This window comes from Falco punctatus, assembly GCF_963210335.1.
Source record: "Falco punctatus genome assembly, chromosome: 8".
Taxonomy (NCBI): Eukaryota; Metazoa; Chordata; class Aves; order Falconiformes; family Falconidae; genus Falco; species Falco punctatus.
Genome location: NC_137588.1, coordinates 11,096,791 through 11,117,054, shown reverse-complemented (window position 1 = coordinate 11,117,054; position 20,264 = coordinate 11,096,791). Strand labels below are relative to the sequence as shown.

Genomic DNA, 20,264 nt, shown 5'->3' with positions numbered 1-20,264 from the left:
GTGTCTCACTGTGGCTGTCCCCCTGAGCCTGGGTAAGTGACTTATGATTCATCCTTAGTAACCAGCCCATGCAGAATAGGGAATGAAAGGAGGAAATGAGCCTGAGAGAGAAGCTGTTCCTGTGTTCTCATTCCATCCCAGTCATTTTGGGGTGATGGGGGGCGGGGGCGGCTTTTTTGTTTACTTTGTCTGAAAAGGGTCATGCTGAATTCACTGGGGGGAAAAAAGTGATTAAAGCAAATCTGTTCAGAACACATCTAGAGATGAATGTTGTGTGGAAGCAGCTATCGGAGTAGACAGAGGAAATGGTGAGAAAACAGGCTCTGGTAGTCTTCCTGGCAGTCCCATCACAGTTAGCCCTAGAAAATTCTGTTTCTGAAGTGACTTGCAATCAGTGGTTGAAAAGACATCTCAACAACTTTCTACCTGTGAGAACAGTGTGTAATATTTTCTGCTCCACAGCATTGTCCAAAAGACAAATCCTTACTGAATTCTAGCAGCATAAGGATTCTGGCTGTTGGTGGTCCCTACTGGACTGGTAGTATCTGTGGTTCCTGTAGTTACATGGATAAAACTGTTGTTTCACAGTCCACCCTGAAGAAAATCCCGGGATGTCTGGGTGTCTGCTCCCTCCTCATTACAGTGAGGATGTGAATCCCAAATCTCTGCCAGATGTTACGCTTATCTACAGACTACTTGGCATCCTGCCTGAGGGCTTTTTGAAACACCTCCTATCTGAGAGGAGACTCTTCCTCCTGGGGTCACTGTCCTTCACTGGCTGTAGGCATCTGTCAATTCTGTAATCTCACCTACTGCTAATCTCGTCAGCAGGTGCCCAAACCGGGCAGTGTAGATGTGAACTTGCAAGTGGCTTTTCTAAAATGGTGGTTTGGCATCTACCCCTCTCCGTAGGCTCCTCTCAGGGTTGGATAAACCTCGCGCAGTGGCCTCCATGCTGTGGGCCAGATGGGCTTGGCATGGTAATCCTGTAATAATAAATATGAGGGTTGCTTGTTTTGCCTTTGCAACTGCATGCTGTATGTGAGGGAGTGCAGTGAGCAAGGATAAAGCGTCCTTCATAGCCTTGTCAGCCTGAAAAGGGGGTTTGGGAGGCTGTGTGTGGAAGTGCTCCACAGGGCATGCTGCTGAAAAATCGCCCCAGGGATGTCTTGGTGTATTCACAGAACTACTGCAATACCAATTTTTGTGGACAGTTAAGAGATGTAATCCAAGTTGTGTCATTTATCTCCCCATCTCTGCTTTATTTTGTTTCTTTTTTGTGTTGGTTCCTTTGTGCTAAAGCTTCAGACAGTACAGAGTAAAAGTGAGAAGCTTCCCAGCTGTATTTATGAACCTCTTTTACACGTTATTTATTCAGCAGCAGCTTGGCTAAAGATACTACATGTTTAGGATTGATTTCCTAAGACATATGAAAAATCAAAGTCAAAGATGTCCTTTTCCTCTTTTAAAATAACAATTTTGGATATTGGATGTTTTTCAGCTGTAATGCTATGTATAACACAGTGATAATTCTAGAAACTTTGCTATTCTTTAATATTAGAGCCATAGCTCACTGTATTTGATTGCAATAAAAACTCAAGCCTGTATTAAGTCACTGAAGATCTTAGTGCCATTCCTGAAGATAAGTAGATGTGGCTTTGGAAGGTAAAGCAAGTGTTGTATCTTGGCATTATGATGGTAAACCTTTTCACTTTAGAAGGATATCCAGAAGAGGGAAAAAGCATGTTTTTTTATTGGATTATTTTTTTCCAGTTCATAGTAAACATGATTGCAGATGGCACTGATTGTTTTTCTTTTAGCAGCTTCTATAAAGAGATCAAATCCTGAATACCAGTCACAGAAGCTGAACTAAGATAGTTGACTATATTGATAGTGTATCTGAGGCACAGCTCACCTATATCCTGCCTGCATTCATTGTGGCCAGATGTTAAGCCTCCCTCTCTATAACTCTATATATACACACACAGAGGCGGGCTTTGAGCCAGCAATTCCCATTCAGATCTCAGAGATGCAGTGGGTGTTTCTGTGAAAACACCGCCTTACTGCTCACTAGCAGGGAAAAGGAAGTCAGTGTTACTAGGAAGGGAAAAGAGCACAAAACCAAGAATGCAGTCACGTATGACTGTGGCTCACATGCTTCTCAGGTGTTTAGTTCAGATCTCGTCTCAAACAGGATAGCAGAACTAGAAAGGGTGCAAGTTATAGAACTAATCAGGCCAAAAAAAAAAAAAAAATGTTATCAGCTATGTGGAATGGCTTATGTGCAAGCACTAAATAGCTAGGCTGGGGCTATTCAGACTGGAAAAGAGACATCTGAAAAGGGCTGCAGTGTATGTCTGTAAAGCCTTGAACAGTGTCACAAATGTGAAGGTTGTCAGGTAACTGTGCTTGTGCACAAGAGATGCCTGAGCTGCTGACTTCTGGGAGTTATGAGACTATGTTAGGACATGTTGCCACATGTGTTTGCTAGTATACTGCCTGAGCATCAGAGATGAAAGGTGGTACTGGAGGGTTTTGTCTAAGCTGGTGTGCCCGATACTGTGTGTTTATATTTTGCTTTATGACATGCTAGCTTGGGTAGAGCAGTTAATAGCCTAGCACTTTTGTAATGAATCTGTCTTCATGTCGGCAGCAGCTGCATCCCAGTTAAGCTACCAACATACCCCTAATTGCAGTGTAGCTGCAAGTTGTGTTGCTGTGGCTTTACCTTGCTTTTATGGGGCTCAGCGACTAGATGCCTCTGTCCCACAAGCAAGAAGCTGGAGGAAACCTGCTCAGCCGGGAGCACGGGGAAAGCCACTACACCCTGCTCAGTGCGGATGTGTGGCTGTTCTCTGTTGTGAGTAATGAGCAGAGATCAGTGGCTCTGTGCAGCAGGCCAAACTCTTTGGAGAAACGCACGTAGCAATCCTCTGTGATGTTTTGCCATTTTCTCCTCTTCGTGGACCATAAGATATTGATCTGCAATGCAATGGGAATCTGTCCTTTCTTAGCAAATGAAAGAGGGGCTGGAGAGCAGACCTGATTGAGAACGAGATCAGTAAGGGCTATGTGTGGGCAGGAGCAAGAGAAAAAAACAGACAGGGAACTGCTGAGAGCTGAAGTGCTCCGTTTCAGTAATGAGGTCATCTGGAAGACAGTAGGGTTTGTTGAGACTTTGATACACTTTGATTCCTGGACAGGACTGACATCAAGTCAGATTTCTTTTGCTTTGCTATAATGACTAAAGCAGCTCTGCATAGGGCACTTGCATCCTTAATGCTGTCTTTAAAGTTCAGCGTGAGGGTTGGACATGATTGCCAATGAAAACATGATGTGGGTACGGCTGATTGCTCACCCTGACTGTATTTGACATCTGTCTGCCCTGTGTTCACCTTTGCACATCTACAGGATGAGCAGCACACAAGCATGACTGTTGACTTTTTTGCTTAACTATGTGAACAAGCTGGAGTGGAAGTGATGAGTATATTTGTGACACTGAGTGATAAAATTAGGCTTTACAGGTGATCTAAGGACTCTGAGGGGCACTGGAAGGACCCTGTTGTTTTGTTTGGTACCCTAGGAGGGAACCTTTTACCCCTTCCTTATAATGGGATCTACTCTTGCTCAGAGTGTGCAAAAGTTGTTTTTTGAGAAACTGTTGCATATCATGTTTTTAAAGGACCTTCAATGTCAAGTGTCTATACCATCAGTAATTGGGACACCCAGGCAGCATGGCAAGGTCTGTTTTGATCCAGCAGTGCTTTGGTGCCTGTGCCAGTATCCTCATATTCACTCTCCACATCCACCTTTACGGTAATAGATTTGTCTAGATTTGGCCTGGTCAGTAAATATGTGCTGTCAGGTCCCACGTTTGTTGTTCTGGGAGGTTTCAGGTATCTGCTGTTTCTCAGACCATCCTTCACTCTCTGCAGCTCTCTGAAGATCACTCCTCCTGGATTCCCCATCAAGATCACTCACCTGTCCCCTGCCCCTGCGAGGCTTGTTGCTTAGTGTTCTGTTTCTGTGACTCTTCTCACCACTGGAGAGGGGGGTGGTGGCTGGCACTGAGGAGGAACTTCAGAACTTCTTGTCTCCTTCAGGGAAGAGCTCATGAATCATGAATACTGGGATCAGCATTTTCAAACTCTAAATCCAAAAGGGAAGGCAGCTGGTGAGGAAGGAGAGATTCCCATTCCGATGCAAAGCAAGACAGAGCAAGCTCCTACTGCTTGGAGCCTGGCTGTAATAAAACCTGTGGCTCAATTTATGCCCAAGTGTCTCCTCACAACTGGTATCCTAGAAGTCTTTCTGTAGTTTACAGATCCTTTTACCGCCAGTCTTCTCTCCTGCAGGTAGAGTCAGTGAGTCACACACCTACAAGAGGCAGGTATTCATTAGCATCACCTAACGCAGTCCCTGTGCTATTTATAGCTATAATTAATAGTCAGTACACAGAAGTCCTGAGACAGCTTCTAAATAAACTACTTTAAATCCTGCTCCCTGTAAACGTGTAATGCTATCTAATCAACGTAATTTCCTGTAGATTTCTGTCTCCTGTTGAATACTGCAGGGGCTAATAAGCTGTGAACTTCTGCTGAATTGTCTCATGGTTCAGATGTTTAGAATGGCTCTCTGCAAAGATTTCCAGTGTCTGGTATGCCCTGAATGCAGCTGGGTGCTTCTTGGACTGAAGCTGGGCTTGGAGTTACCTTGAACGTAGGGGATGGAAGTCAGATTGTTTAATTGTGTTGACAGTTTTATGACTAAAGAGAGACTGAAACTTTAATCAGTCATTAACATAAGCATGCTAGAAGAGGTGGTAAAGAATCTTTGTAGCTGGTGGGTATCTCAACAGGCAGGTGTGGTGAAGCTCCTCTTCCTCAGCTGTGGTGCTGGCTTTGTTGCTGCTGTGTGCGCCCCTGAGGCTTATGCATAGTACAAAGAGAAAATGCATCAGCAAGGCTTTTCCCAGGTGATCCTCATACAGCTCTGCTGAGACTAGACCTTGCTGTCCCCTGGGAAAGAGCTGCCTCTGACTAAAACACTGCAGAAATGCAGGCTTGGATGTGCAGCTGACCTCGGAGAATGCTATTTTGTACCTCGGATGTGTCCATAACTCTGCATGCTTTTTTTGTGGATTTTTTGTGTTTTGGTTGTGTCCCCCCTCCCCCTAAAAAAAGCAAGCTGCTGTACTGAGGCTTTTGGAGGGAAAGCTTATCCCGCTTGGCACAGGGCCAGCACAGCTGCCTGTCACTCAGCCACAAGCCATGCTAGCTGCGCCAGGAGACAGCCCCACGCTTTCTTCTCCAGAGAGTGACATCTCTTGATGGGTCACTGCCTGGAACACAGGAACAGAGCTTGCTGTGTGCTGGAGAGTTTCTTGCTCTCCTTGTCTTTTATATGTTTTGCCATGTTTTTGTTTTCAGAAGGGCTTTTTGAAGCTTGGCTGTAAAGGATTGAAAATATTTTGCCAACTCATAATGTTACTCAAAGCAAAGGGGCAGTTTCCTTACTATATTCTCAACCTTGTGGCTTCCCACCTTGCAAGAACGACGTTTCATCTCAGTGAGCTCTCTTGTGACTTCTTTTTATGATGTGGATAAAAGGAAAAGAAATGAATTGATCAGAGCATAGGTGTACGTGTTATACTGGAAATACTCCTCGTCTAGGATTCTGTTCTTTAATGAACTCATTTCTAATTTCTCCTTTTTCTAATTTTCCCTTTCAAGGAGTCTTCAAAATGGTGTACAATGCGAATAAGAAGAAACCTGTTGCACAAGGAGAGCACCTTCCTATAGAAGGCCCTTGAATTTAGACGGGTGCAGATGTTTGGTACTTAAAACGTTTGCCACTCTGCAGATTATGATGTGGTCAGTTGAGTAGATGAGTTGATGTTGTTTCCAGTTTGAATGACTGAAGATACATTGATGCAGCCCTTGCAGGCAGGCCTATCCAAGAGGCAGGAGAAAAAACAAGTGTGAAACCAGAAGTTTCTTCATTTAGTCAGCAGCAGTGCTGTGCTCAAGCCATAAAGTTCATGAGTTTCTATTTTGGGCTTGTCTTGTGCTGAAGGGGTTATGAAAGCAGGCAAAGCAACCACAGGTTTGTCTGTGAAGGACTGTGTAGACTTACGCTAAATGACACAGATGTGGCTTTAGTGCTTGTATATACTTCAGCCTTGGAGCAATATCATGGAAGCGTCCCATATGTATTATTTTAGGCATGTGAAGGCTGGGAAAAGGGCATGCATAACACCACAGCATTTCCAGTGTGGTGACTTTGAAAGCTGATGTCTGTCAAAACATAAAGATTTTCTCATTCCTTATTTTGCTTGGGTGATTTTTAGTTATTATTTATTTGCCCTCTGGAGAAGCCTAAAATGGGTTGCATCGTGACTTTTCCAGGGGGTGCAAGCAATGAAAGGATGAAATTCGTCTCAGTTCCCCTCGCGGTCATTTGCAAATTTGGAGAGAGTATATATTAGCTGGCTGGCAGGATGGATGGAAATGGTGTTAGGAACCTTTGCTAGAGAGCACTGTGGCTAATGTTATCAAAATGGATGCCGACCCAATAGAAGGAACATAGTAGCTTGAAATGGAGATTTATCACATCTTTAGCTACATCTCATGGAACCCATTTCCCTGGAAAAAGGCAGAATTGGCAACAGAAGGCAGTCTGAATTGCCTTCACTGCAGCTGTATTCATAGGTGATCCTGGGCTGGTGCTTAAACACAGGTCTTCATATTTCTTCCAAAATCCTCCGGATTTTTTTCCCCCCTCCAGGTTCTTGCTACCGAAGCAGCAGCCCTTCCTGCCTCTCCCACCCAGTTACTGAATCTTCTTGTGCCTATGAAATTACAGTCCATCTGTTTTAGGAGGCTGCTGATGAGAGGGTGGTGGTAAACAGGAAACTGGAAGCATTCAAAGTATACCAGCACTGCTGTTCTACCTGCTGGATTGCACAGGTAAATGTATTTGGGTCAGAGTTTTGATGAAAAGAGTGTATTTTGCCAGGATAAGGTGTCGTGGTAAGGGTCAGGAGAGGAGGACGGCTGGGGCAAAGCCAGAAATTTGTATGGGTAAAGGTTTTAAGCTTCATCTGAATCAGCAGAATAAAAAGTTTGAGTATTTTCCAAAGCCATGGCTTGAGACCAATTTCTTCTGCTGTTGATGCTAGAAATCAGACCCATGCTGCCCAAAATGAGCTTTCAAATCCTTCAAAGCACACTCCTGAGTGTGCTGCAGCTGCAGGGGGATTGCTAGAGGCAGAAGGGAAAGAGAGAGAGAATTAGGTTGTCTGGAAAGGTTAAATGTGATTGCAGGAGTGCATGACTGGCTGACTCCCTGACTGGAACAGGAACGAGGTAACACTTGCGTAAAAGCACTCTATTGCGGATGATGTCCCTAACATTTCCATCCACCCTGCCTACCAGCTGATACGCTTTTTCCACTGTATCATTCCTAAATACTGTGCACTTAGTTCAAACGGTGCTTTCTGTTTCTGTGACTTCTTGCTGCTCAGAGGCAGCCTGTGTGAGGCTTAGACAGCAGCAAGTTGTATCCCAGTTACCCGTGGTCCTTCTGCATTGCTTGAAGCACTGCTGAATTATTCCTTTACAAAGTTCTCTCTTGACAAGCTTTCTCACCCCCAGGAGTCTGGTTTAGAGAACTTATTTGTTTTTTGTTTTCTGCACCAGACATGCTGTGACCCTTCAGATGCTAATGCTTCAAATAGTTCCCTCCTCCCTTGCTTCAGCTTTCCTGTATTAGCTTTGGTGGTCCTGTTCTGTAGTCTGAAGAGACTTCTGTGCAATAAGGGATGTGTGTGATTTCTGGACAGCTGTCTGAGGTGGAGATTATGCTTGTGTTGCAGGGCGTGGATGCAGTAATATGCAGTTGTTCAGACAAAGTAGCTCTTCAATGTATTTTTGTTCCATATTTGAACAACCCTGGGCTAGGCTTGAACCCGAGTTTCACAGATAACGTGTCAGCTCACCATGGATGATAACACACAGTGATCTTGGATACCTCACTATATAGTTACCTGCTATTTAAGTGGTCCCAATTCTGAGTGGTCTGTGCTTTTTTCAAGCCTTATTTCCTCCCTCAAGTCAGAAATGACAAATTGAAGCTCTTCTTGTCCATGTGGCCTATATAAGCCAACTCATCTTTGCTGTGATCTCCAAAGCACATGCTGTGGTTGAGACCTCTGTGATCACAGTAGTGAAATAAAAACATTTCAGCTGCACTTAGCTCTTGTGGATTTTTATCAGACTAGTGCAATTTCGTTGCACTGAGTGTGGTAGGTTATGATTGCTTTGGTTATAATGGACTGTACCGTGATGGATTCCATAGGAAGTGGAAATAAATTAAATTTATTTTTTTATTATTTATTTATTTTATTTTGGTTTATTTATGGCAATGGATAAAGGTGGAAAACTGAGTACTTAAACTACCTTAATCGGTACAAGAAAGTGAACAAGCTACCTTTGTACTAGTCTCCTTTACAATTTGGTTGCTCATTTGACTAAAATCTGATAATACTGTAACCACATATGCTCATGAAGTTAACTATCTTAACACTGAAGTCTGTGTTTAGAGCTCTTAGCTGAAGTAGGTGTAAAACCCCCCATGTATATTTGATATATTCAGGCCCTAGCTTTGACTGTTGTGAGGCTAAGCCAAGAAAATCTACAGATGTTGTGTTTTTTTTCTGTTAGTACTTACCACGTTGACACTGTCCCAGCTGTGGCTGTGCCAGGAACTCGATACCAGCCAGTTCAGAGGGCTGTTGGAGGACCATGAACCAGATGAACCTTTTTGGTGTCTCCAGCTTTGTGGTTAGTTGCTATGCCCTCGTGGGGGGTAGGTCTGTATACTTACAGGAAGAAGGAAAAGCACCTTATGTTAGCTTGGCCTTATCTGTGTGAACTGGGCCTCCCTAGTTTTTCTCAGTGATCATCTGCTTTGTCTTTCCTGAAGCTGAATGAGACAAAATGGTTCAGTATTTGAGATCCTGCCTTCTTCAAATGAATGCAGAACTAGGACCCTGCTGCCTTTGGCTACACAATGATTTCTTCCCATGGGTTAGTTAATTTTAAACCCTGCTGAACACTGGTAGGTGTCAGACTGAAGTGAGTGATGGGGACATTACAATACAGAATATCTTCAGGGAAAGGGCAGCCTAACTGCACCCAAAGCCTACAGTACTGGTCCTATTCACATGTCTGCCAGGGTTGTGGGCCCTCTTTTAAGGTTTGCAATAAAAGTACCAACTCAAAAGCATAGACTCTCTTTAAGTCAACTAGTCTTTGTAGAAAGGAGCCTATTTCTGGAGGTTTTGTTAAGAAAAATGCTAGTATAAAGGGCTGTATTTGTTGAAGTACAGTGGTGTGTATTGCTGGGTATAAAACTTTATCAAGTGTCTCTAACCCCCGTGGAGTATGATACAGTCTTACAATTAACTCACTCATGAAGTTTCCATGCTATTATAAAAATACTAGCTGAACAGACAGTGTTGGAGTTCTGGGGTTAAAGTCCTGGACACTTACCTGACAGCATCAATTAGTTCTTCAAACTTCTTTGCTTTCCTCCTCCAAAAATGTTTTTCAGTCAAAATCATCTCACTTTTCCCCCTTCCCAGCTAAATAACATTACAGAACATATCAAGAATTTGTTGTGCTATTTATAGATCTCCATCCTTAGGCATGCATCTGCCTAATGCGTATCTATCTGTAAGTTAAAGCAAATGCTTCCATGCATAGCCCAGTGTACAACAGCCAAACCTTTTTTATCTTCGCACACACACACACACCCACACCCCATCCCAGGTAACCACAGGAAGGAAAAAATAATAGGAGTGAGAGAAGATAAAAGGAAAAAAATATTTTGCAAATCCTTCCAATCTGGAGCACTAAGCATGAAGCAATAAGGAAAATGCTGATTGATCAGGGATGCTGTATATATGGTGAGAGGCCAAGGCCATGTTAAGTAACTCCTATGAAATGTTAACTCCCCCTCCCACCAAACCCAGGAACATTTCATACTGCATAGACTGGAGCTAAAGGGTAAGAAGCTAGGTTGGAGAGAAACGTTATGTATTTCCTTTTCAAAGATTAAATATATTCATACCAAAGGGAAAATTGATTTCCTTTTATTGTCTCGAAGTTCCAGTGTTTGACCACTCCTGGTAAAAAAATGCTTCCCAATGTCAAGTCTGAACTTCTGATGCAGCTTTGAGCCATTCCCACATGTCCTACCACTGGATACGACACCTGCTGTAGTAAAAGAAATGTTGAATATATTGTTAATTGAGTATTTCTAGCTCAGGACAAGCTTGGTTGAATAAGGCTGGGAGATGATACTTTACCTAAATAGTTAAGGTACTGGCCCGTAAGCTAATCATCAGGACTTGTCATGTGTTTCACCATTTCAGAGAGCTGCTTTTTTCCTCAAAATAAGCCCGTCTTTAGGCCTGACCCAGTAACATGCTGGGAACAATGACCCTGTTTTATCTGGGGTTTTGTGTAGACCAGAGAACAGGTGGCTGTCCTATCAGTGGCAGTTACCAGGAATCATATTTCAGAGTACCTAGCTGCGAGTACCTTTTGTTCTAGGAAATGCATATGCCTATAACATGCTCTTCTGATCTGGTGCTTTTCTCTTCTGACAGATGCTTTCTCTCTCTACTCAGTTTCTTACTTCCCTTCTGGGTCTCTCTACTCATTGATCTGAGATCACAGGCCACAGGGTGGTGTGTGATGGGTCTGGCCAAGATCACCTGTCAATGTCCACCAAGAAGGTTGGACCAAATGATCTGTCCACGGTGAAAATGTCCATGAAAACAATTTAGACATACAAGTTTTGTTTTTAATGTGGTTATATTTAGAAAGGACTATCAAGTCAAAGAAAAAATGACAAAACTGTCCAGCGAACACAGTATGTGCCTGTATGAATGCACATACACAGTTTTATAGTCATAAATTAGCAGCTCAGGGACAGTTTATGTTGTAACCTTCATTCTAGATAAAAGCCTATTTATTTACAGTCTGATCGAGGGCAAGTCAATTTTGTTTTCCTTTGCTACAACAAACACACTGGGGTAAGATAACCTATCAAATATTCACCCATGACAGGACTGCCACAGAAGGAAGCAAGCATAACATGAATCTTGAGCAAATGTAGTTAATCTTCCATTGTAAGGTCATGTTATTTTTAAACTGTGTAGAGGATGCGTAGCACAGGGGAGACAATGCTTGTGTAGCCCTTTTGATTTGTTTTTATTTTTGTAAAGCCAGTTTGGCCTTTTTAGTGATCCAGGGGAACAAGCCAGCGGAATGTATGAGCCTCTGGAATCACAAGGGAAAAGGGATGAATCCTAATCCTGGCCCCCATTTGTAAAAATGTCTTTTTAGAAAATGTCAGGGAATGAGAAATCTTGCTGCTTCCAAGCATTTTCCAGTAAATAAAAGTTCAGCTCTGGACTGAAGTCAGATGTTGCAGACTCCTATCGCATAGCTCTAAGACTCCTGGGGCCAGTCTCCCTTGGTTGCATCAACATGAAAATAAGAGTTGTGTCTGAGGTGTGGTGCTCAGTCGTGGCACTGGGAGTAAACTGCACTTTGTATAGTCATTATTACCCCTCAGGCAACACTCTTCTGGCGGCTCTCAGTTTTAGCTAACTAAGGGTTTTCTGAAATTGGCCTTTTGGAATAATGTCAGTGTCTTTCAGATAGTGCAAGGGTTTTCTCTATTTCTTCCAAGTCAGCTGATCTAAGAGAGCTGCTAATCCCAGTGGCAATGGAATTTGACCCATTTTCAGGACATTGATTCTTTTTCTCTTGTTGAAGATAAGAGCCTTATCTTTGTCAAGTTTGGGTGAAGCATGGGCTCTGTATCCCAGACAGCAGATGAGTGTACCCTGGGCTGTTCAAGCCTTAAAAAAAAGTTTAATCTCCTTGAAAATGGGTTTTCTCTAACCTGGGAATAAATACATAACAGTCTTGTCAAGCATTCTAGAAACTTTACTGGTCAAAAGGCAGTCTTGATACACAAAATTTGGAAAAGAAGGGAGGCACGAAGGTCGGCAATTCAGAATTAACAAGAAATTGGCCTCTCTCTCTCTCTCTCTTTCTCTTTCTCTCTCTCTCTCTTTCTTTTAAAGCTGTCTTTCACATAGCCTTGGTTTGAAATTTTCAATTATTTTGTTACAGTATTTTTTCCTTCTACAAAATGAAATGCGTTTATTAGCATTTAAAACTATCATATAAGATGCTAACTGAAACTGTCACAGGGTCCGTTGATTGAGTGTTAACACTTCTGTATCCTGAATCCCTTTGGTATTTGCTACCACTGCTGGATACCTTGATTGTTTCGAGACACATTTCCTCCGTTTTATAAAACTGTGCATTGGGCATGAGGGTCTGTTTCTACAGCTAAGCATTTACCTTGCAGAACTAAATTGCTATTAGCTGTCAGCTAGACTGAACTAATATTTTTGAAGAAAAGTGAAACTGCATCTTGGTTTGAATCTGATGCTTTTTGACATTTCAATTAAAATATCAAAATGAAAGTCTTAATTTATTTTTTTAACTGAAATTTTCTTTTTGGTTTGTGTTTTGAAAACAAAAAAAACAGAAGGAAAAATCTTAATTTAAAAGAGGAAAAATATGTTTATCTTAAAAAAAAAGAAGAAAAAAACAGTTCTGCAGTAGTTCAGATAACTACTTGTAGTATTTTATAAAATCAAGCTTTTAACAACTCTGTTTAAAACATTTCTTTATACTTTTTTGTTTGTTTGGACTTCCAAACAAAAAGTGACATTCAATGAATTAGAAAGAAGTTTCAGGTTATAGTTACTGTGTTTTCCATCCAAAAGTATGAATGTATCCATGTTTTCTTCAGACTGGGCCTTTGTCAGCCAAAGACCCATGAGGACAGCAGGCTGACTTTTGCACTGTATCCCAAGCCCTCACCAGCCTGAGGTTTGTGCATCTTATTCGCAGCATATTGTTTTCTGTTAATTTACATTGGCTCAGGGCTCAGATCTGTGAGTTCTCCTTCACTCAGACATGCATGTTTTCTGTGAGCAAGGACTGCGTGTTTGGGACTTGGGAATACAAGTTCATTGTGCTGTTAAAAACAGATTTTGTACTGGTTTTCATATTTATTGTTCCCTTCTGCAGGAAATAGTTCAGGTTTGGTAGGATTCTTGCCATTTCTAGTGCAAGGTGCTAGTTAGCAGAGGTGGCAGTCAGAATCTGTCCTTGTAGAAAAAAGAATGAAGTAGAAAACTGTATGAAAACAAAGGGAAGAGGTATAAAGACAAGAATTAATTCTGCTTTTCAGGCTGACTTCTACAGTCCAATTACAGCTATCAATAAAACCTTTATAGCTTTGTCTTTGGAAGCAGATACAACTGCCCTTGTATTCTCTCCATATTTAACTGAGTCTTTAGCCAGTAGATACAGGGAATGAAAAAAATAAATTAATGTGAAGTTATAAAAAGGCCAAAAAAAAAATTAAGCGTCTGATCATGTAACTAATCTGATATCAACTTGCCACCATTATGACGGATGTGAATTAATTTTTTCCAGATGTTCCCCCTAACAATTTTTACTCAACCATGTTATTCAATAGGTGTTTGTTGTTTTTTTGTTTTGTTTTTTTTTTTTTCAAGAGGAAGACTGTTCTCAGTGACACTTGGAACTGGAAAGAGATTTTCTGAAACTCTACAAAGTAAAATGGTCAGCATAAAGAAACAATGGAGTGCAGAGTATGCTACCCTGATACAGTTTTAATCTGGTATGTAAAACTGTGCATTTAAAATTTTATGATTGGATGCCACCATGCTTACAAATATGCATGACTTCAGGGAATAGTTCCTGGTGAAGGCAGCAGGCCTATTTGTAAAGTAAGACATCGACTGCCCTGTCAGGCTGATGTGTTACTAGTTGACAAATCAGGAGGATCACAGAGATTTTTGAGGGAATTACAGAAGCGTCTGCCACTACCACACAGGCAAATTTAAAAAAAAAAAAAAAAAAGATGCCACAACTGATTTCTTCATTCTTACTTCTTCTTGTGTTCCTGTAAGTAAGTAGTAGTGGGGGAAACAACTTCTGTAGACAGGGAGGATGACTTCTTTCCTATGAAGCACACTCAAGTTCTCAAAGGAAAGCAGCTTTCAGAACCCATGGAGTGTGGTGGGCAAAAGAGTCACATCAAGGAGATGTCACGCATGCAGAGAAACTGTGGATGGAAGCAGAAAGCAAAAAGCCAGGTCTTGGCATAGAAAGGACTAGGGATGGAGAGGGCTGGGCAGTTTGCATCTCAGGAAGGCACTTGAGCTGGATGGAAAACAAGCTGCAAGCAAGAGCACACCTATAAGGACACGGGGCAGCTAGGAGCCATCCATTTTTTGTTCCTGTTCTTCTTGCATTGTCACTTGGAATTGTTTCCATCTAAAAAAATAAATCATCTGAGTTTATTTTCAATCATTCCTGTCACAATCATGTGAGTTGGTAAGGGTGACTCAAAATGCAGCACCTGAATCTGAAGATCTGCTATGAACCTCTCCATTAAAATTTAAAATACCCTTTTCCCCAGACCTCCTCTAAAATAGAACAAACTACGTGGAAAAAACCCACTTTCTGGCTGTGGCTTAAGTAACAGAATTCAGGAAAGCCAAGGGGTAAGGCATGCACTTGATTCTTATTCCTTTCAGTTTCTCTCCATATGCTCAGGTGAAGATCAGCCTTAGTTTTGCAGTTCTTGGCTTGTTGCTCTTTGCATCACAATTACTGCATTTTCTAAACATTGTGGGTTTTGCTTGAAATGCTTCATTTGATCTGAGATTGGCTCAAAGCAGCAGATCTGAAAGCGTAACTGAGCTTGCTTTCTCTCCTGCAGCAATCCAAGAGGATCAGGTGACAGGGGATGCCTGGATGTTGTTAGTTCATTTGCGTGTGAACAAGATAACTTCAGTTTATTCAGTTTTTCCCCCCCTGCCCCCAAAACATACAGCAAAAAAAGTAAGTTATGGCCTCTGAGGTAATGGGGCTTGATAGGGTTGTTAGCAGCATGCTGTGAACAAAAATTGTTACTTAGATCAAACTTAATGCTGTATCCACTGTGGTGATCTTGCTTGATAACTAACACCCAATTAGAAAATGTATGGCAAATCTTAATATTTTTCAGGTGCTTTCAAAATTCTTCCCAAGTTTCTTGGGAAGCAAGTGGAACTTGCCTTGAAAATGGAAAACAGGGTTTCCGAACGACTTTGAAGGCTTTTATGCTAGCTGTAGGGTTGGAGGAGAGTATTCGTCTCGTTCCTTGTGGCAGCAGAAAATTTCAGTATTGCTGGCACCTTCAACTATTCTGCTTTTCCACTCTATTTTTGAAATGTGTTTTAGCTGAGGCAAGGCAAGGTGGTCAGAAATCAGAGACAACCTGACAGATGGCAGGAGAGATTTCCAAAAGCATTTGAAGAACACTTGGGGAGAAAAAAAACCCTCCTCTCTGATCTCATCTACAAGCAAAGTCCAATCCATTCACATGGGCTGCTTATTATACTGATTCCAGTCCAGGGGAGACTTCACTGGAGCTTCACTGAGCTGGAGGCAGTTACTTGGGACTTGCATTGACATGAATCTGGGCTGACACACCCACAAATTGGCCCTGATCTTTTGTCTTTCAAGCAAGAATGGAAATGTCTTGCAATTTTACAATGAACTTGAAAATGAAAAATTCTACATAGCTTGGCTGCTTATAGCAGAGGTTCCCAGCTGTGGTGAATGGCTTTGGGAGCTTTCATTTTGGGGTGCCAGTCCTGGGGTGCATAAGCAGAGCCTCAAGTGCTTTGAGCACTTCTCTTCTGAAAATCAAGCAGTTTGGTTTAAGCCTCTGAAAATGTAGGCACTTAGCTTACTTTCATTATCTTGGCCCTGGGGATTTACAAAGCCACAGACCACTGATTTTGTTTGATTTTTATGGTACAGTGGGACTGTGTGATGAATTTAATTTCTGGTCTCTTTCACTTGTAAACAGTAAGAAAAAGCTGCTAATTTTAATGAGCACTTTGTTCTCCTTGTCCTACTCCCTATCTGTGTACGGTAGAGCATAGATGAATATGAGACAAAAGGCAGCTTGTCTTTCTCTGAACAGCTATGCCAAGTCCAAGACCATGTTAAGGAAGCCCATGTTGTGAGTACTTCCCCCTTTCCCCCTCCAACATTTGAACTGTTCTTGTCTGAGTGAGTATTCCACCCTCATCGTTTTACATTACTGATTTCCCTGATGTGTGTCCTTCCTCCAAGCTGCTGCCCAAACTTTCTTTCCTGAAGGGACAATATGATTGCAAGTCATGTACTGGCAGGCAAGTTTTAAGCTCAGGTAGTGTGGCTGCATCTCCAAAAAGACATTGGTTTCTGCTCTCCTTTTTCCAGTCTTCTATGGTTGATTTCTTTTTCCTTATTGTTTCCCTGTTTCTCAGTGATTCTACCTCTTTTGGTCTTTATGTTAAGCTAAGTGCAAACTTAAGATATGTCCAAACCACAGAAGGCTTGTTTGTATGTTGACAGATTTTTCTGAACTGAGGCTTCTCTCGGGAATACCCGATATATTTTCTGGCCTTACAGTCAACAGTCCATCGCCTCTTTTTAGCACATTGGTAGTGGGACAAACAGCTTGGATGTTTTTTACTGGTTTTGGCAGAGGGGAGTTCCTTAAAGGTGGAGGCTTTAAAAAGGAAGGTCGTTCTTACGCTGGAGGGATAACCTTCCTAATCTCAGGACATCTGAGGTGAGCTTAATCAATTTTGATAATATATGGTTGAAAAAAAGGGAAGACAGCAGGGTCGCATCTATAGCAGTGGTCAAAGGAGCATCCTTGCTGTGGAGGTGAGGAAGGAAGGTAGTATTTTGCCTGTTGTTCCCCCATATAGCATTTCATCCTTACTATACAGCTGTGACGTTAGATCTGTGTGTGTACCGCACATCCCTGACAAACTGAATCCAGTTCATGATGTGGTTATGCAGTTGTTTTTACCTGGGAAAAGATGCTGCTCTGCCAAAAGACATGGGCCTTTTCCCACTCGCTCATCCCCTGTGTTCATGAATGGCCTCCCGGTGAAAGAAAATTAGCTGGATCCATCTGCCGTATTGTGCAGCCACATTGAAACTTAGTGGGAGAAGGGGGTATTTAGGAATTAGCAGTTACGGTGCTGAAACTGCAAGCACGGATTGGTTCTGGTTCAGACACCTGTATAGCCAAAGTAACTTCCTGATGTTGGTAGAGAGTGAAATGGGGTGTCGAACTTGCCCTTCAGTATAGCTATAACAAAGGGTAGTGCTTGTAACCTTCCAAATGCAATATATGACATTTGTGGCAGTGTAAAGCTAACATAATATGAAATGCAACTTTGGAAGAAAGCTGGCTTCTGAATTGCATGTGTGAGTGCCCATGTATTTGTATATTAAGGTGACCTTTATAGTACAAGGTATAGTCTCTGCAATCCATTCACTTATAAGCATGCCTTTGCTTTCTGTATGTCTCCTTCTCTGTGTGTATCTCCGACCTGGATCATTACAGGCTAGAGCCAAGCAAATAGAGGAAAAGTTAACAAAAACATTTCTCAGCTCCCTGTATTTTTTTTGTCTGTTTGTTTGCAAAAAGTGAAATCTCTGTCTCTCAAGCTCCTATGAATCAGAACGATCATCAGGTATCTTCTTGTAGGAAAAATGGTTATGTCTTTCCTAAACCAGGTTACCAGGGAACACTGTTGGCTTCTTCTAGCTCTGCAAAGCTTGTGTTAAAGCAGTGAGCTCCTCTATACCCAGTCTGTCTTCCACCCTGTTTCTGTCTGCCTCTTTCTATCATCTGGATTCAGGCGCATTTCCCATGTGTTTCTCTTCCAAGTCTTCAATAAGCTTTCCACATCACAGAAGGTACCCAAACCCATTGCCCTCTCATCTCTGTCTTTTATTATGTGCATGGCGGTTCGACCTGGAGCTGTAAGAGCCGTGCAGGAAATATTTTTATGTGATACTGACATCAATTTAGACTAATCTCAAACCACTGTACACAAAAAAGTCTTGATTATTGCTGTCAGTGATTATAAAAGGTCACCTAAATTCTTTGCAACAATATGTTGCCAGCTGCAAAAGAAGTTTGTATACCTTTTTTTTTTTCTTCTTTCTTTCTTGCTCTGAGCTAACTGAAGCTTTGATCCACTTGGGTTTGAAAAGATGCCTCACCATTTTAGTTCTTGAAGAATAATAAAGTGCATGTTTCTCCCACAGCTTTTGTCTTCATTAGGCATTTTCATGCCTGGCTAATGAGGAACATGATTCTGTTTGAGGACTATATGTAGGGTTATAGGAAATAAGTGATAGTCACAGAGGTGTGTAGTCAGGCGATAACATATGGAGCATTTCACCTTATTTCAGCTGCTGTCCATTGAAATTTTATCAAAAGATGTTTTTATTTTGCAGCCGTTTATTTTTGCTGGTGATATCCTTTTCATTTATTTGGGGAGGGGGAGCACTTTGGGACCTGTTCTAGGGCTTCTGGTGGCTGTGTACTCTCCAAACACAGAATAAAAAGACTACAGCTTTCCACAGAAACTTGTCTTCCTGCTTACTTCTTCTAGTACAAGTATACAAGCTTGTAGCAGTCACAGGCTGTCTCACTAGCTGATGTGTGGACCCCAGATCACACATTGGAGAGCACTCAAAAGCATACTATGAAGAGACTTCTAATTTGCCTAGACCATGTGCCAATTAGGAGAACAAGTGGTACTGTTCCTTGTCTCTTACTGAAATGTGAAATGTTTGTTTCGGAGTGTGAGGACTACCTTCATTGCTGTGGGTGGGATTTCTCTGACAGGGTTTGCTGTCTTTCAGCAGGCAGAGCTAGTGTCTGGCCTGTGGTGCAACCCCTACAACAGTGCTCAGAGACCAACCTGAAGAAAAGTGTTGCAAGGGTGTCTAAGCAAGCACCCCTCTGAGGAGGGGCAGGAGGAGGTGGGGCTGCACCAGAGAGTTTTAGTGGCAGAATAAATGGGAAGGTGTAGGGCAGTGCTGTACAGTTAGTCCAGCACACCTGCTGTGTCTCTGTTCTCTTTACCTGTGATCTGCAAGAGTATATTGTCTGCACCAAATTTCAAAGAAATACATACAAGCAGATTTTTGTTTTGTCTTGTTTTCTTTAAACTTCAGTTACTCAGCAGCAGCTTTCAAGATGACAAGAATTTTGACAGCTTGCAAAGTGCTGAAGACTTTGAAAGGCAGATTGGAGTTTTGCAATGCGTCTGCTGAAGATTGGAGTTTCTCAAGAACTGGTACCAGGTTGTTGAGCATCAAGGTAACAGTAACTGAGCTGTGGTGGTTTAACAGATATGTTTGGCATGCTGAGAGATAGCTTGCTGCAGATAACAGGGCTTACCTAGACAAATAAGATTGAACCAAAGATTTGTCTGAACTCTAAGCAAGGGGGTTGCTTGGCTAAATAGTTTTATTAGCTAAGCAAACACACTTTTTGTGTAGTCTGGAATGGAAATTATAGGATAAATTGCACCAAAAAGTGGATGTTCGGGGTTTCAGTTAATTATTATATGGTATTTTCTTTAGAAACACCCCACTGTTCTATAGGGCTGATAGCTAACAGAGCAGATCTTTCAGTCCATATGAGCATGAATCAGCTAGATATTTAAAAAAATGCATCACATGAAGCATGTGATTAATCCTGCTGGATCCACAAAGGATCCATTTTCAATATGTTGGAAACCGTGATGACTCTGAGAGTAATTGGAGAGATAGACAACCCTTTGTGAACGCATCAGTGTACCAGCTCTTGATTTACTGGGGCTGGAACCCCTTAGCTCATTTCCCCAACTTTTGTCTGTTGTTACAAGAGCTGCATTTGACCAGCTTTGCTAGTGTAACTCATGTAGGTGTGGCAGAGTACAGTGGTGTAAATGGGACTTTCTGGATGAATTCTGTAGCCCTGGCAGTGTTTTGTCACTATGCGCTTTGCATTGAAAAGGTGCTCTTGCATGTGTGTCCTCTTGAATCAACGCTGTAATTGGCAGCCAGAGGAGTGATGTTTCAACAGGTGGTGGGGAAGAGCTTAGACTTGGGCACCCAGTGGATGCCACCTTACCTGGCAGGTTGGAGTAGAGTGCTGATCAGTATTATTTCTGTCCATGGAGGACTAGGATTTCTCTTACCTGTCCCACAGCTACTGATTTTTTCAGGAGTTCT

At 42.1% G+C, this 20,264-nt stretch overlaps 1 protein-coding gene across 1 annotated transcript in view; it reads left to right on the top strand.

The window, feature by feature from the left end:
* The first annotated feature begins 1,148 nt into the window (after positions 1-1,148).
* Positions 1,149-20,264, top strand: part of CPS1 (carbamoyl-phosphate synthase 1) — a 123,878-nt gene continuing 104,762 nt past the window's right edge. The window contains exons 1-2 of the mRNA XM_080398323.1: positions 1,149-13,806; positions 14,914-19,365. Of these exons, the coding sequence (XP_080254449.1) occupies positions 19,243-19,365 (123 nt within the window). The 5' untranslated portion in view covers positions 1,149-13,806; positions 14,914-19,242. The remainder of the gene's footprint in view (positions 13,807-14,913; positions 19,366-20,264) is intronic.